Source organism: Phycodurus eques, chromosome 3, assembly GCF_024500275.1.
Source record: "Phycodurus eques isolate BA_2022a chromosome 3, UOR_Pequ_1.1, whole genome shotgun sequence".
In the NCBI taxonomy this organism is placed as follows: domain Eukaryota; kingdom Metazoa; phylum Chordata; class Actinopteri; order Syngnathiformes; family Syngnathidae; genus Phycodurus; species Phycodurus eques.
The window spans coordinates 14,417,886-14,435,848 of NC_084527.1; the positions used below are offsets into that span (position 1 = coordinate 14,417,886).

At 41.9% G+C, this 17,963-nt stretch overlaps 2 protein-coding genes across 4 annotated transcripts in view; one reads left to right on the forward strand and one right to left on the reverse strand.

Moving 5' to 3' along the window:
• On the reverse strand, window positions 1-8,040 carry c3h9orf85 (chromosome 3 C9orf85 homolog). Of its 3 annotated transcripts, XM_061672203.1 has the most exons (5): window positions 7,889-8,040; window positions 6,554-6,829; window positions 6,283-6,389; window positions 2,631-2,744; window positions 1-878 (listed from the first exon to the last, which is right to left on the reverse strand). In XM_061672203.1, exons 2-5 carry the CDS (start codon window positions 6,653-6,655, stop codon window positions 647-649), a joined length of 555 nt encoding a protein of 184 aa, XP_061528187.1. In that variant the 5' UTR covers window positions 6,656-6,829; window positions 7,889-8,040; the 3' UTR covers window positions 1-646. The 3 variants fall into 3 exon arrangements, with proteins under 3 accessions (XP_061528187.1, XP_061528186.1, XP_061528188.1); XM_061672202.1 differs by lacking the exon at window positions 7,889-8,040 and having other exon boundaries at window positions 6,554-7,154; XM_061672204.1 differs by lacking the exons at window positions 1-878; window positions 7,889-8,040 and adding an exon at window positions 928-1,719 and having other exon boundaries at window positions 6,554-7,165.
• abhd17b (abhydrolase domain containing 17B, depalmitoylase) overlaps window positions 6,194-17,963 on the forward strand; it is a 23,432-nt gene continuing 11,662 nt past the window's right edge. Inside the window, exons 1-2 of the mRNA XM_061672201.1 lie at window positions 6,194-7,817; window positions 11,556-12,023. Of these exons, the coding sequence (XP_061528185.1) occupies window positions 11,557-12,023 (467 nt within the window). The 5' untranslated portion in view covers window positions 6,194-7,817; window position 11,556. The remainder of the gene's footprint in view (window positions 7,818-11,555; window positions 12,024-17,963) is intronic.

Sequence of the window (17,963 nt, forward strand, 5' to 3'; positions counted from 1 at the left end):
AAATTTTGCAAATTTATTAAAAATAAAGCCAAAGTCTTTGCTATGAAGTTCAAACTTGAACTCAGATGCATTGTATTTCCACTGATCGTCCTTGAGATACATACAGCTTAAATAGACTCCACCTGTGGTAAATTCAGTTGGTCTGTAAAACAACAACAAATACGTCTCATACGATGGAGGTCCTTGTTTGATGCATTTTTTTGTGGTGGTTAGCACATCCGCCTCACAAATCAGAAATTCAAATCTGGGCTCAGGCATTCCTGTATAAAGATTGCATGTTCTCTCCGGGCTTGAGTGCGTTTTCTACAGGTAATGTGGTTTCCTTCCACAGTCCCCAAAAATGCAGGTTACATAAACTGAAGGCTCTAACTTGTACATGCGTGTGAATAGCTGGTTGTCTGTAAGTGCCATGAGATTGACTTTCGACCAATTCAAGGTTTACCTCACTCTTGCCAAAAGTCAGCTAGGATAGGCTCCATCTTACCCCTAACCCTAATGAGGATACCGAAAATGGATGGATGGATGTTGATTGAATCTGCTCGACCAAGAAGAAACCAACAGTATGTCGCCATTTGTTATCAGCTTGGCAAATAGTATGACAAGATGCTGTCTAGTAATATGTCGAAGAGTCCACCTGCCTGATCATTTATTTCATGATATTCACTCTGGACACATCTGGAAGTGGAACAGACTTGCTCTGTGTCTTCTCAAGCACGGATTTACTCTCTTCATCTTCTTTGTCTTCAAGGTCAACGAAGTCCTCATCATCCTCGTCATCAAACTCATCATCACTGTCCAAGTTCTTTTTGCACATTTTGCTTTTCTGTTTGCTATCCTTGTCATCTTCTTCTTCTTCTTGGTCCAGATGCAAGTTAACTCTGAAAAAGTGGCAGAGAAACAATCATCACCACCTACTGTTTACATCCTGTCAACAAGTAACTTACAGAGAAGGTGTTGCTGAACTGTGGTCGGGGTGGTTGAGTGTCCCTCCAGTGTGTGTGTGTACTGTATGTGTTGTGTGTGACAGTTACACATTCGCAGTCCCCCCCCCAAACACACACACAACAAATAAAAAACATCCAAATGTAATTTACGACTCAAAAAATTATTTCTCTGGGGATGATTGAGCTCGAGGTTAAAATTGTAATGAAGGCCTGGCTAAAATAATTACACATTTACATGGTGAGTGTGATTTCCCCACAACAAAATAACATTTCATTTTTGACCAAAAAAATACCCCTCATTATTTAGTGGTGCTTGAGCTTTCATGCCCTCCGGGGGTGTCTTGTGAGATTAAAAACATAATGATAGATTTTCTCAGTGTGACTGTTCTATAAAACAAAAAAGGTTAAAATGTACTTTTTGACTGAGAAATGAACTTGTTTATCCAGCAGGGATTCTCAAAGTGTGATCTACACATTCCCTTTAGTGGTGTGCAAATAATTACTGAATTAAATGTTCACTGGCACATTACAGTAGTTAAAACCTTTTTTTTCCCCGTTCCGTTGTATTCAGCTTAGTCACTGATAGTGTCGTGGTACACTCGCCTGACTAGGGTGCGGGCAGCATGGGTTCAGTTCCCACTCATTGATGTTGTGAATGTGAGTGTGAATGGTTGTCCGTGTTTGTGTGTGCCCTGCGACTGACTGGCGACCAGTTCAGGGTGTAGTCCGCCTTTCGCCCGAAGTCAGCTGGTAGAGGCTCCAGCGCCCGGTGACCCTAACCAGGATAAGCGGTGTTGAAAATGGATGGATGAATATATTCAGCTTTTGGTACAATACAATTCATCTTTCAGAATTGTTTTATTTAGGTACTTATGTGCAATACACTTTCAGTAACTGAATCATTATTTACAGTGCAGTTTTTTATTTTGTTTGTATAATGTTCAAACTATGCATGATGTTACAGTGGCTTACAATAATATTGAAAATACTTATTAGGAATAAAGCCTCTTCACAATTCAATTTTTTTTTGCCATCAAGTACCCTCCTTTAAAACAGTGGTGTGAAAAGGCAGTCCAGGCCAGCTAAATAGTATGTAATCATCAAATTTTGTAGTACTTATGTACTTTATGTTTACTTCCATATTGCCACTTATTTGAAAGTTATTTGTGTCTCTGCACATCTGGGTCGTTTCATATGTTCTGTCAGTGTAAGGAGTGCCATATCAGATATATGTCACTTGAAATGTACATGTAAATAGACAAAAAATAGTCGTCGCCCCCCCCCCCCCCCCAAAAAAAAAAAAAAACGGGATATGGGCATGAATTAGGCTCTTGGAAATAGAGCGCAACTCCAGTTGAAGTGATTAATGAAAGGAGCTTTGGAACCACCTTACTCCCTCTATTGTCAAGTCAAGGGAACTGTTGTGAGGCGACTCATGACCACAAGATGGAAGCATTCTCAAACAATAAACTGCTTACCAAGTAGGACAAATTGTCCTGTTCAAAGAAACGCCCCCAAACATGTTACTTGCACCAAATCCATTTTAAAAGGTACAATATCGTTGATATTTTCTATCTAAGGTGTTGTAGACTACTACGAAGACATATTTCCTCAATTCTCAACAGAAAATATATTTAGATCACACAATCAGCTATAGGCATTTGGTGATAGTTGATGAGTACGTACGGGATGACAATGTCCGCTTTATCCCCACACTTGCAGCATATTTCCAGCTCAAGAGAGCAGGGTTTACAAATGACGTGATAAGCATCCTTCACAGTCTTCTGAGAACACTTGATGCTGAAATAGAAAAACATGTATGTATATGGTAATTCTATAGTCGATAGTAAAAAATATATATTTAGTGTTACAGAGGGGTCCTGGGTCTAAGTCGTTTTGAGATTATGTACAGCGCGTAACGCAAGAATACGTCGTCACCCGGCACCAAGAATCATCATGCTCAGTTACCGCCGTACTTGTTTTTGCCATTTAACTAGCTAATATGTATGGCCTATAAGTGTTATTCATACAAATATTTACTTTGATTGGGATTACGTTTGTGTTAGGATGTTGGCGCAGACCAATTACACGCTTCACAAGGAGGGAAGGTTTTTCAACTAATTGTTTTATATTTATGGCCTAGTTTACGTCATATATACATACAAAATGTACTGTAATTCTGACATTTCCAGGTTACGAACAGCATCCAATGAACTAGTTCGCTCGTTCGTTATTGGATAGAAGTGCTTTTCATATAAATATTTACTACTATTATACTTTACACCGATCTGATCGGCCTGATTGGTATCAGCCGATGATTAGCATTTTATGCTGATCAGTCGATCGGCTTTCATGTCATAATTTGCCGATCCGTTCAATGAGGTCATCGATCGGCTCCGCAAAAGACATTTACTGTGCGTCGCCGTCGCGTATGAATCCAGAAGCTAGTTTATTTTAGCCTTGTTCTGTGTCTTGTGGCGTAGTACTGTCACTATCTGACTGAATAAAGTTTTTTTCAATCTTGTCAGTGAAAAAAAACATGTCATCGGTGTGGGACTATTTTGCAGCATCTCAGACAAACAACACGTAAGTTATTTGCAGTCTGTGCACAACTGAAGTACGTCATGGGAAACATCATCTAAATGCTTCAACACAACAAATTGGTTCGGCACCTGAAGAATGTACACGAGGAGGAGCATGCCGCATTCAAGCAACGCAGCGTGGAAGAAGAAAGAAAATAAAAAAGATTTAAAAAAAGAGAAAAAATATGGACGCCCGCCCATAAAGACGGGACAGTGAGAAAGTTAGAGTAAGGATGTCATTAACAGTATTGATTAAAGTGATTGAATTACAGTAGGTTAGCACCAATTATTTTTGTCATGTTGTATGGAAGCGTATTGCATTCACTTGGATTAAAAAAAAAAAAAATCCTGTTTTTCTGAGTAATTTTTTTGAGGGCTTTGTTTTTCTGACAATTTTTTTTCCACCTGTTTTTCTGACTAATTTTTTTCCAGAGTTATTGGGACACATCGAACTCACGCGAGAACCTGCGAACTGCAAGTGACTCTTTGCGGAATCCGTAGTAAGCAACATGACCGGCTTATTCAGTTTGATCAAGTTTTATTTTGATATGGGTTTAAGACACTGGGAGATACCCCTCTCTTTGAGTCACATAGATGGTATTTTTATTAGTTTGTCGACATTACCCAGGCACCTTAATTGAACCGGTAAGGTAAACGTGTATGGGCAGGTTGAAGGTGTACGAGCAGTAAGCCGCCATTAGTGAGTCCTCAAAGAGTCACTTGCAGTTTGCAGGTTCTTGTGTGAGTTCAATGTGTCCCGATAACTCAGAAAAAAAATTAGTCAAAAAAACAGGTGGAAAAAAATTAGTCCGAAAAACAGAAAAGAAAAGTCAGAAAAACAGGTGGAAAAAGAAATTAGTCCAAAAAACAGAAAAAAATAGTCAGGAAAAACAGGTGGAAAGAAAATTTGTCAGAAAAACAGGTGGGAAAAAAATGTGTCAGAAAAACAGAAAAAAATAGTCAGAAAAACAAAGCACTCAAAAAAATTACTCAGAAAAACTTTTTTTTTTTTTTTTTTTTTTAAATCCAAGTGAATGCAATACGCTTCCGTAATGTTGTAATGTTGATTTGACCTAAACTTATGTCAGTGGCCAATCTTTGAATGCCCCCTAGAGGTCTTTATTTTAACTTTTGCCTAGAGAATACCTTTGAAGATACTTAAGTATACAAGTATATACAATAAATGAACAAGTCATGTAAACAGACATTGCTCCATCTTATGATCGGACCGGTGATCGTTTTATTAAACTTGCTGATCGGTGAAAATCCTGATCGGGTAAAGCCTAATGTTTACTATAATTATGACTTTACTTCTGTATTAAACACTTTCCACATTGCATTCACAACAGCATAGTGCACTGTCGACCATCGCGTTCGTTGTGTATGTGCTGCCCTGGCGCAATGACGCACTGCTGTGCACGGTGGGCACCTGCCACAGCGTGCCAGAATTGAACAGAGCGCTGTGATGATATCGGGGCGCATACAATAGGCGAGATAGTGGCAGAGTGATTTCAGAGTGACAACAGCAAGCGATAGTGGCAGAGATGTACAGTGAGACGGCATGGACAAAATGGAGAAAAAAAAAATAATGCTGTGTCCCAGTGTCCCGAGCTCTAGGACACAAGACAAATGTCGTACCAAGGCGTGGTAAAGAAGGCAGAGAGATGAACGGCGATCTCCACTACTTTGATGTACCAGGTTGGTTGAAAGGGATAGAAATGTGCGATTTTAATGTTTTTTACAATAAATAATTCATTTGTATCACGTCTGCTCCTCCTCATTACAAGCAAAGCCAGGGCTTTAAGTTGTAACAAATATATTGCTGAGCTGCGGCCTCATAAATGTGAAGACTAGATACGCCAGCGTGCTACAGCAGCCCGGCTAACCGACGTGCCTACGTGACGGCCATGTTGGGGAGGTCGACGTTCCTGATCATAACTTGCTCATTTTTCAGGTGAGTTTCATAAGGATTACTTTTTTGTCAACACCAAAATGTGTGCTATCAATACAGATTTTTTTTTTAAAAAGCACCCAAATTGTGTTTTACCTGAGAAAGGTTATCCCCAGTTCAGCTGTTGTGACAGTATGGCGGTGTGTGCACAATGTGCCGGCACACATGGAATACAGTAACAGCTTTTACCCTACAAGCTTAGCGTCACCGGAGGTACACAGCTCAAAAGGGTCGTGTCATATCTACCTCTTCATATCTATGTGAAGAGGTAGTAAAGCCTACTTACGTTCAAACGCATGGGAAAAGGCACCAGGCTACTTCCTGTTCGGTTGCTTAGCAACCAAAGCCAAATATGGCTAAGCTTGTGCCGTGGGGTTAAAAGAATTCCCACATTGATTCCAGGCAGCACACGCACGCTGCAACATGATTGGCTCCTGTGTCGTGCCTGCTCCGAGCCCACCCTAATCCTAACTTTAACCCATCCTAAACCACCTTAAGACTCAACCCTAGCAATAAACCTCACCACAACAAATATCTTTGTTTTTATTTCATACATATGTGATATGTTTGGGATGGTCATCTCGTTTCATCTGCGTCAAGTCTGCCCTTCCCGCGAGACGGGAGCCAATCATGTTACACCAGGGCGTGTCCTGCCTGGAAACTATGTGGGAATCCAAACAACGTGTCCAGCGCCCTTCCCTGAGGTGGGCGCCGGGAAAAGCACGTGCAGTGTCCGTGTAAGTACCTTAAGAAAGGAACTCCGTCGTAGACCAAGGACCACGCTGTACATTACATTTATACTTACCATTTCCGGGGCTGTGTTAGAGTTTTATATTTTTTGTACTTGACTTTCCACTCAAGAACGCCCTTGCAGTGTTGACACAGTCCATCGTGGATCTTGGAATTTGCTTTCTAGATTAACAACCACATGTTTAAAATAAACCCACAAACATTACATTTTCTACATTGACAAATTAAAAGCGAACTGTACATGCAGTGTCAAGTGTATTGCAGTCCAGAAACAAAAGCTGTACCGATACACAATGGACTGTGACTGACTGGTAAACAAGTCTTACCTTTACTTGTACACTCGCTCCAAATTTGTCGTTTTTAAAGGCGGTGCTGTTTTGGTGCTTTTGGGCTCGCGAACGAGACGCGTTACCCCTCTGTGAGCTCATAGTAGTTAGTTGTTACTAGTTATCACACATGGTACAGTTTTGCTACCGAACTACATACACCCCAATGAAACACTAACCCGGAAGTAGTTGTCGTCTTGCCAAGCATTAGCATATTATCACTCGAGAAGTGTTCTGTCGCTTTTCTTTCATGTCTTTTAATTTGAGTCCGTTTCTCTGGAACAATAAAATAGTTTAATAAAATAAAATAATAAAGTATCGAAAGAGCCACACATTTTAAAAAACGTCAGTTTAGCAGTTCCAGTAGTTCCGCCAGTAGTAACCGCTGATTGTTTTTTGTGGACGTCAATCAAAATTGCCAGTAACGACACGATTGTGTGGTCTGTTGATCTTTGATGAAATTTGTTTTATTTTAAATTAGTTTTACTATAACGTTAACAAAGTATATTGAAATATAACATTAAAAAAAACGTAAGGACGAAGTCACAAATAGATGACGTTATCCGCCCCCCCCCCCCAAAAAAAGGCAGTTCTGTAGTAGCAGCAGTTCCGCCAATAGTAATTCTGATTGTTTTTTGTGGACGCCAATCAAATACATCAGTCACGTTTACTCTCGTTGGATCCGCCTATTTAACGCCCACGAGCTGTACAATTGGTGGGCCCCGTGTTGTCAGCGCAGCTACAATTGGTTGACAAAGCTGTCAATTACCGCCCTTCATCCGCTCGGAGCCAAGATCAGCAATCTGAGCGGCGATGTCTCACGAGTCAAGTGGTACTGCTGTTAACTGCTTGTTAATAACCAACACGGACTGATGCCAAACCGCATATAAGTTTATATTTCAGCCAATATTTCGTGTTCACCCATGTCGCCTTCAAACCGGGTGAAACTTAATGTTAATCGACTTGGTCAACAATTATTCGGGCTTCTATGTTGAGGAAACCGAGCGGAGGGAGGAAAAGGAACCGTCACGGAAGCCGCCTGAAGTGGAAGACGAAGCCTTTTAACACGGGTGACTTCACCACACAACATCGCCTATCAACAACAAAACGACGAACAGCAACGAGGGTCAACTCTGTCGCGGGATAACATTTCCCCATTTTCCTGCCTTCTACAAGAAGATACATTCATTGGCGTGGTCTGAGGACAATATACCAAAGCCAAAGGTGTCGCCTGAAGACTGGAAGGGAAACAGCCGATATCCAGGTAATGTCAGACCGACACCCCCATCTTCTGATTTTGTTTATTTAAAAAAAAAAAAAGAGAGAGAGACTCACTCATATATAGCTGTGTCGCTCATTACGATCACTGACGAGTCACTGAAACCTCAACCAACCAGTTTAGAATCAGTTTAAGCTCGCTCACTGCTGCCTTTCCCACCATCTTGGCGTTCCCCCAGCAATGCACCATTAGCAAGGCTCGCTTTTTGGCCCACTTGCCGGTGACACAATAGACTACTGGTGGACTAAATGTGAAAACTAACGCCCTCCCCTCCCCTCCCCTGCATGTAGTTAGCTGCTGTGCGATGTCGCTGTATCCTTCACTCGATCAGAGCAGAGGACGTTAATACGGTTCTGCTGATTTAAATAAATGCGCAGGCCACCTCTGTGTAATTAAAATGCACCCCTCCCCTTCTATGGAACCCCTCCATTGAAGTGTGCGTAAATAAGCTTTGGTTCAATACTGACTATAATTTGATACGTCTGGCCTATTGGAGACATCAGGACCTCATTAGTCTTTTAAAGTGACCATTTTCAGGTGAGTATTAGCACCACCAAAAATGGCTTAAGTGGCGAGCACTCGTATCGATTTTAATTTTTTTTTTTTAAATTATGTAGTAGTGCCATAGTTAGGCGGTATGTTTATTTGGGGCTTTATGCTTTGATATCTGTTGTCTCTGTGAAGCTGATGTAATCAATAGCGCCTTATTAACTGTGCCATGATTGGCTAAATATATTATTTGATCGTTTCCAACGCCCATTCATCCGAATTCAACGTAAAATGCAACCACTTAACAAAGAGACCTCAAATATGATTAGGAAATACTCTTAGTGTGTGCTCAATGCTGTTATAGTGTGTGGTTAAACCAAGATCAACACAGCACACCACACACTAGGGATGCAACGACACTGCTTTTTTTCTTTCTTGCTCCAGACTGATTACGAGTCCAGGTACAAGAACTTACATTTGAGTGCTCCCCGATACCAACTACCAATACTGAAGCCCTAGTTGATAATGCTCCTACATCTTGTAATTGCGATTAAAGTGTTATGTTTTAATTGAGTATTGTTCAAAAACATAACAGTTTCTTAAACATGGCACAAGTTTGGCTCAAATATAAAACTTTTTAGACGAACGTGTCATTACTGATTTTTTTTCCCCCCTAAGTCTTGCCACACATTTCACTTAAATGTAGCCTGTAACAAAAGGCATTTCAGTTGGGTGGTGTCACTAGCGGGCACTATGTAAAAGGAGTAGATAAGCAACGATGAAGAGATAAGAGATGAAAAAGTCTCATGGAATGGAATATGGATGCTTCGTTGCCTTTGTGTGTTTACTACAAAATTGAGTAAATAGAAACATAAGACTGCTGCCCACAAGTTATAAAAGAAAAACTGACAGGACAACTGAAGTATCACACCACTGCTTGCTTCTCTTTACTCGACGCGTTGTGCCGCAGTGGCTTTGTGACAGGAGCGCGACTGGCGTGTCTGGAACCAAGCAGTGCGCAGCGAGCAACAGTGCTTGAGAAACTTGGTACATGTCGGACAGACCGCCGTCACAACAAGCGGCGGTTATCATCCATTTTGCAGAGCATAATTTGCAGTCGGCTAACCAAGTTTTGCCTTAGTATCTCCACACGGCTGACATGGCTCCTGCTCCACCTGACAAAAAGTTACATTCAGCCTGACAACTGGTATGTGTGTGTTTCCCGCTTAACCTGAAACATCACACAGTTGGAGAAACACAATGTGGTCCGTAAATGAATTTTGTGACACCGCCTTAAGTTTGTAACCACTACACGGGTGATGTTAAAAGTAGCATTTTAGCGTAATCAATCATCCATTCATCTATTTTATATAGTACTTGTCCTCATTAGGGTCACGGGTGAGCTGGAGCCTATTCCAGCTGACTATGAGCAAGAGGGTACACCCTGGATTGGTCACACTTAACATAATTGTCTGTGTGAGAAGTATGTACACATTAATGGTATTATAAAAATGTACCTTTTGAGACTTTTCCACCATATTTTCCTTGGATTCAGCTTCTGTATAAGCAGTGGGCTGATTATTTGGCGAGTAGGCGGGTTTAAAAATAGTGGGCTTTATCTGAACAGGTTAGCGAAGCGCTGCACGACACCATCAAAACACATTAAATACACATGCGGGCTGGTAGTCAAGGGAGAGAGTGACACACCCAAAACAAGGGGGTGTGGTGTCTTTGCAAAGGCATCTTGACTGCGCAACTCCCACTTTAAATATTTTCAAAATGACAAACTTATAACTTTCAGGACGACTGTCGACTGATGCCCAAAATTTTTATTTTCCAATATTTTCACTATGTATTTTGGTATTATGGTTGTTGTTTATAACTGTACAGCATCCAACTGTTTTTAATATTTCTGCCTCACCTGAAGCAGTGAACAGTTCTACAGCACTGCAAACTTCAACCAAAATAACAAACATATTGTGAAATTATTACATCTCTGTCAATAAAGCAGCATGTTTACGTCTATGAATTCCGTAGGTTGATGCAGTTTGTGTTGGATCTATACCTCATGTTGTGGCCAGTTAATGTAGTTTTGCATTAGATGGCCAGTTTAAAAATGGGTGGCTAACGCCCACATGATTGTGGGACAATCATTGGCCTGAAGGCATGTGGCAAATGCTGCAGGAAGGCTTTCTCTCCTCTCTGTTACATGCAGTGAAGCACACAAGCAGAAACAACCTTAATACATTCTGCATTGCACTGATGCAAAGTTGACAAAAGGATGGTAAAATCCTTATCTCCTTGCCTTGTGTATAACCTAGACAACAGTATGGTGTGTATGTGATATTACCCATTTGATGAATGGCCCAGCTTTAGCTGCAAATGGGTTGGCATAGCAGGGAGTACTATCATACTTTCCATTCTACTGTACATCAGTGACAAGCTTGACAAAGGCATGTCGTTTCTTCCAACTGCATCATACTGAGTTTAATTACAAAGGGACCTTTTAAACATGTCGTGTGAAATGCCCAGCGCCTTGTCGGAAACTATTGTACCATCTCGACCGACCAGATTTGTTGCCAACAAACTGTAGCATGAATCTTTCCTGCAGGCACCCATACTTCTCAGGAGCATCAAATACGTCAAAAGGTATCCTTAGGTGGGGTACAGGTGCTGGGTGACTGATGCCCTGAGTCCTTGTAAAGCCTTGAGGCAGGCAGGGAAGTTGCTCTGTTTACAGATGGGATTGTGTCCTTCTCAACCTGCTTCAAGAGAGCCATGCATCTCCAAAATGGTGCCCAACCTTCATTTTGTCCCCACAGACATACAGTACATGGATCCGCACACTACTGTGCTGCCTCGATCAGTGAAAATACAATCAATGCTTTTCCTGTCTTTATGAGGGATTGTTTTTCTCGGAAAATAAAATTAAGATTTGGAAGGCTTGAGCCCACTGCGACTGCCGGGCGATCAGTTCAGGGCGTACCCCGCCTCTCGCCTAGAGTCAGCTGGATGGATGACTTAAGCCCAAGTGGGATCCCCCCATATGAATCCTTCCAGGAGTGCATGAAGGCCTGTCAGAGAAGGCTGGGAAAGTGTCTAAGACTCCAGGGGGATTACTTTGAAGGGGAAAACCTTTCTGACCCACATTTTACTTTAAGGGGTCATCAGTCAAGAGTAAATTGATCTGTTTGCATGGTGTTTTCTTGTGACAAATCTGTTCTGTTTTTCAAGGATGAACCACCTATCCTTCAGCGAGCTTTGTTGCCTCTTCTGCTGTCCTCCGTGCCCCAGCAAGATAACAGCCAAGCTGGCCTTCCTGCCCCCAGAGCCCACCTACAGCCTGATGTGCGACGATAGCGGCAGCCGTTGGACTCTGCACTTGTCCGAGCGTGCTGACTGGCAATACTCGTCCCGAGAGAAGGAAGCCATTGAGTGTTTCATGACTCGTACCTCCCGGGGAAACCGGATTGCGTGCATGTTCGTCCGCTGCTCGCCCAGTGCCCGCTACACACTGTTATTCTCCCACGGAAATGCGGTGGACTTGGGCCAGATGAGCAGCTTCTATATCGGTCTGGGTTCCCGGATCAACTGCAACGTGTTCTCCTACGACTACTCTGGTTATGGCGCCAGTTCTGGGAAACCCTCAGAGAAGAACCTATACGCTGATGTTGATGCCGCTTGGCAGGCCCTCCGCTCACGGTAAGGAGGCTTGAAAGTGATGGATGCAAGTTAGAGTGAACCTCACACATAGTTATTTAGTTGCATGAGATGGGCCATTAGTGAACAATATCACTCAGTATGATAGTGGAAAGTCACTGTCAATGTCAACCAACCACAATAAACGGCATTACAGTGGTACCTCAACTTACAAGTGACCCGATTTACGATTGTATTTCAAGCCGCCGCGCAGCTGATTTTCTTTTTGAGTTGAAAGTAAAAATTTAAATTATAAGCACTATATAGTGGCAGCAAACTTCACATGAATCAGATCGCGAACAATTCTTTGAGTGCTGCTTCAAGTTGTGTATTGCCACTCCCAGTTGAGATTTACTGTTGAACTACAAACAAAGAGAATTATGCATTAGTTGTTTACAAAATCACACAACTTTGTCTTACGAAAGTCCACCAGCTTAATGCTAACACACAATACAAAAAGTAATGGACGCCGGGCTAACAAAATTAACATTGCGGTAGTTATATAGTTATGAGAACACCAACTGTGCAGCAACACATGTAGAAAGATGCTATATCAATGTTCACAGGCATATATTATCCTTTGCAAAAAAAATGACTAATATTACTGTTGCTTACTGGGCTGAGAATAGACAGTATTCTACTTTTTTGCCATATGCTGTCTCATTTTGCTTGGTGAACATGAAATCATGATGCACAAACTGTTTAATTCTGTACATTCAATTTAATTGTTATTGCAGTATGTTATTATAGTATACAATACTGTAGAGTGCTTTTTCCCCAATTAAAAACACATGACAAAAATTCTGTTCAGTGTTTTTGGAGGGCTAAAACAGATTAATGGCATTTCTATTAATTTCAATGGGGAGATAATTTGAGATACTGAGTGGTTTGAGTTACGAGCGTGGTCCTGGAATTCAACTCTTAAGTTAAGGTACCACTGTATTGTCTTTTTAATTACACAATTTATACAGGAGACCATGGCCATGTACCTAACGTGGTGGCCATTTAATAAAGGATAAACCGTTTAGAGGGCTGGTTGTGGGCACAGTGGTGTTGGTGTGGCTGATGAGTGAAATGTGGTTTGTAAGATCACGCTGGCTGGTCGTGTTGGTATGAACGCGTGGGTGAGCACCGTATGCTTAAATGTAATGCATGTTTTTGTTGTACTTTGTAATTGTACTTTGTCATTTTTAAAAGTATAAACCTTGAAACTGGTTTGTGCATTGAAATTGTACGTAGCGTGCAACTAACATAAAAAGGAAATGTTCTTCAGTCGGAGTAAGACATGCATCCCTTAGTGATCTCACTGATGAATAAACAAACGCCTTAGGGTGAAGGAAGTTATGCACATGTATTGACTGACATACAAACCCTTTTGAAAAAATTTGAATATCATGGAAAAGTTAATTTATTTCCATAATTCCATTCAAAAAGTTAAATGTTCATATATTATTATTATATATTATATTCAGGGCCCACAATTTAAACAATTCCATGTATTTATTTGTTTATTTTTACACAATTTGGGCTTCCGACTCATAAAACCCACGAAATCAGGAATTAAAAAAAAAGACAGGCCATAAATGTTTGAAACTTGAGTGTCACACACTAATCATCTACTAAACTCAAAGCACCTGCACAGGTTTCCCCAAGTGTCAGAAAATTGCTTCAGTTTGTTTCAATTGTCTCAGTTGGGTTCAATATGGGGAAGCCTGCAGACTTGACAAGTCGTCAGAAAACTATCATTGATACCCTCCGTAGGATGGGTAAGCCAAAAAGAGTTCATAGCTAAGGAGGCTGGCTGTTCACAGAGTGCTGTGTCCAAGCATATCAATGGAAAGTCTGGTGGATGCGCCAGCAAAAGAGATGACCGTGGGCTTCAGCGGATTATCAAACAGAGAAGATTCAAGAATCTAGCAGAGATCCAGAAAGAGTGGAATGAGGCGGGAGTCACAGCTTCAAAAACCACCACATTCAGACGCATCCAGGAGATGGGGTACAACTGTCGGGTTTCTCGGGTCAAGCCACTTCTGAGCCTGGGGGCAAGACTTGCAACTTGACTTTGACTTGAACAGCATTGCCTCGTGACTTCACTTGGACTTAAACTCATTGACTTGAAAAGACTTGCTACTAGGACCACAGCACCGAGAAACCAAAATTCATAGCTTCTCTTTCTACGGCTATATGTATCATTTTATGGTTATACTACAGGAAAATATGTAAATTGACTACATAATGCTGCAGATGTCCTAAAATTCAGTATATGATTTATTCAGTATATGATTTATATTAAATATGTAAATATTATATTGTTGTTAAAATGACTCAAAAGGACTCAAAAATCATGGTGTAGGACTTCAGAATCCGAATAATCTTTATTTGCCAAGTATGTGAAAAACACACAAGGAATTTGTCTCCGGGAGTTGGATAGCTGGGATAGGCTCCAGCAGCCCGCGACCCTAGTGAGGATAAGCGGTAAAGAAAATGGATGGATAGTTGGAGTCCCCGCGACTTCGAGATGTTCTTGGATGAAGAGCATGTTTTTTTTTTTTAATATATATCTCGGGTTATAAAATGCCTTCAAATAAGAGTAAAGCAATATAACTGGATTATTTCTCAACATATTTCCTGGACCCTTTTGTTTGGTCTGCTGCTCAGGCAACCCCTTCTCCGATTGACTGACATGTTTCATTTGAAAATATCCACCAATCAGCTCGTATGTGCCAAAATTCAGAGGGGCTTTCCAAGTCAATTCATCTAATGACAGTGAACGTGATGAAACGGTGTCACTTGCCCTACAAATGACTTTATTAGCGCTAATGGAACATTAGTGGTTAGAAGAGCAGCGTAGGCTGTAGAATAAGTCATGTACTATAATCAGCAATTGTTTTTTTCCCCTGAATTAATTTTTTATTGAGGATATTAGCACATTCCTTGTTTTTGTTTTTTTTGGAAAATTTCACAAAGATGGTGGCCACTTGTCACATTGCTCCTGTCAGTTAGTCAGAATCAGAATCAGGTTGTGTTGCCATTGGTGTGAGTGGGGGTATTTTATAAATTACCCACACCCCAGTGTGATTTATATGTATATAATACTTCTAGGAGAGTGACCGTGAGAAGTGAGTGTACACTGTGAAACTTCACACTTTGTGCCATCCTGCTAACTAGAAATCAAGATTTTGTTGGTGTGTGACCTCACATTAGCCATCATCCCTGTTTTCATATATTTTGTTTCTTATCCACAGTCAGCAAATGTAAAGTGGGATTGAGTGTTGATAAAGTGTTGTACCGCTGCTCTTAATACAATATTCAACCACCGCTACTGTGTCACCCACAATCTCCTCCTCTGTGTGGTTTGGTTAGTCATGGGAGAAGTTCTTTCACCTGAGCAGGGAGTGGTTCAGTTGTTGAGTCAACAGACTCTAAATGTAAAGTCCTGATTGTCATACTAAAGTTTAAAGCTGACTAAAGCATACTGTGGAATGTGCAAAGTGTAACATATGCTCGTGTGTCTGGTGAATAGTATCATTTTCCTTGCCCTCTGTAATGGAGGCATGCCAACAGTCCAACCTGCCAGTCTAATATTCAGTGGTAGCCTAGCAACTGATTTCAAAGGAGCATTCAGACTCAGGCCTTCCCACACTGTGGCCAAGAAAAACAAACAAGAGCAGCTCAGATCCTGGTCCATCAGCGTATAGATCCAAAATTTTCCTCCCTTACTGATCAGATGCTTGGTTGAAATAGCACCCTCTTGTCCTAGAGACTAATGGACAAAGGCTTACAGGGTCTGGGTGGATAGAGGTCCCAAAGCAGACTTTTTTTTTTTTTTCTTTTTTCTTTTTTTATAAATAACATGGAGCTTAGAATTATTTTCCTCATGGTCTAACATGTTGGAAAACAAACAAATACACCGTTACTGACCAGTGCACAATGGGATAAGAATGTGGTCCGTGTTGGTCGGTCAGTAAAATGGATGACATGCTCTTCTGAGAAATATGTCTGCGCATATGTTCCGGATGTCCTTAAAATATAAATTATTGCTATCCTCACTCTCACTGGGTTGTAACAATTTTTCACTCCTGGGAAAAAAGTGGCAGGCAACCAAGAGTCCGAGTCAAGGAACGAGGGAAGATGTGAGGTGTAAAAGATCGGACTTGTGTCAAGAGACAAAATTATTGAAGGCTGTGGGGGAGGCCTGTAACCATGGTCGCATGGCTGACTATGGCGCAGCAAGGTCTATTCAAGGCTGGATTCAGACAGCACATTGTAGGCTTGTGTGCTCGCCTGGGTTGCTCAGAACCTAAAACTGCCATGCTGCCAACTTAACACAAGTGCAGCTGCTTTCCTAGATGTGCTTAAAGCCAAGACAGAAAACACTTTGTTTCATCCGTTGTGCTTCCATGCGTGCTGAATACGCCTTGTTGCTTCGTCATTTTGATTGATGATGTTGGTTTAAAGGGACATACGGTATCCTGTCACTTGATAAATAGGTGGATCCACCTGACAATAGTGTCACATGGAACTGATTGTGACATCTATGCAGTGAAGGTTTATGCAGTGATGCTGGCAAACATCTGATAATCACAAGATAATATTCTTATCGCACAACGTCAAAAGGTTCACCATATATAAGGGCAAAACTGTGGAGAATTATGTCACTAATGCCTGAAGGAAAATATCATGAGTACAACGGTCAACGCCCTTTCAGAATTTCTAATTTCCACCCTGCAGAAAGCAATCCATTTACATGTCTCCTGGGAAGCGTGTGTATTGACCATCAGTGCTTGAACCAGCAATCTTCATATTGTTTCTTCACAAGCCTTCACAGTGAACTACGGGGATGACTAGGAGTAGGGCCATATAGTCTCAATTACATCATGATGTTTTAGGAAATATTGGAGATTGGATATATATATATATATATATATATATATATATATATATATATATATATATATATATATATATATATATATATATATATATATATATATATATACATACACACACACACACACACACACACACACACACCTCCTGGAACCGTCACCTTATCGTGGTGGAGAGGTTTGTGTGTCCAAATGATCCTCGGACCCAAGTTGTCTGGGGCTTCACGTCCCTGGTAGCAGCACCCATGGCAAACAGGTCCTAGGTGAGGGACCAGACAAAGCACGGCAAAAGACCCTATGATGAATATTATAAATGGGTTTAAATTTCCCTTGCCGGGACGCGGCCCCCCTGGAGCCCGGCCTGGGAGTGGGGCTCGAAGGGGAGCACCTGGTGGCCGGGCCTGCACCCATTGGGGCAGAGCCCGAAAGGGTAAAGTGGGTCCCCCTTCCCATAGGCTCACCACCCGTGGGAGTGGCCATAGAGGTCTGGTGCAGTGTGAGCTGGGCAGTGGCCGAAGGCAGGGACCGTGGCGATCCATCTTTCTGCTGAGGGACTTCAATGCTCACGTGGGCAGTGACAGTGAGACCTGGAAGGGCGTGATTGGGAGGAACGACCCCCCCGATCAGAACCCGAGCGGTGTTCTGTTATTGGACTTCTGTGCTCACCACAGATTGTCCATAACGAACACCATGTTCAAGCATAAGGGTGTCCACACGTGCACTTGGCACCAGGACACCCTAGGTCGCAGTTCGATGATCGGGTTTGTGTTTGTGTCATCGGACTTGCGGCCGCATGCCTTTGACACTCTGGTGAAGAGAGGGGTGGAGCTGTCAACTGATCACCACCTGTTGGCTTCGTTGGTGGGGGAAGATGCCGGTCCGACGTGGCAGCCCCAAAAGTATTGTGAGGGTCTGCTGGGAACGTCTGGCAGAATACCCTGTAAGAAGGAGTTTCAACAGCCACCTCCAACAGAACCTTGCTCATGTTCCGGGGAAGCGGGGGACATTGAGTCCGAGTGACCCATGTTCCGCGCCTCCATTGCTGAGGCGGCCG

Excerpts from the sequence above, each read along its gene's own strand:
- c3h9orf85 (XM_061672203.1), bottom strand. The coding sequence starts at position 6,655 with ATGAGCTCACAGAGGGGTAACGCGTCTCGTTCGCGAGCCCAAAAGCAC. Across the intron at positions 6,390-6,553 it reads GAGCGAGTGTACAAGTAAAG|AAAGCAAATTCCAAGATCCA; the intron begins GTAAGACTTGTT and ends TTGTTAATCTAG. Across the intron at positions 879-2,630 it reads AAAGCGGACATTGTCATCCC|AGTTAACTTGCATCTGGACC; the intron begins GTACGTACTCAT and ends CCACTTTTTCAG.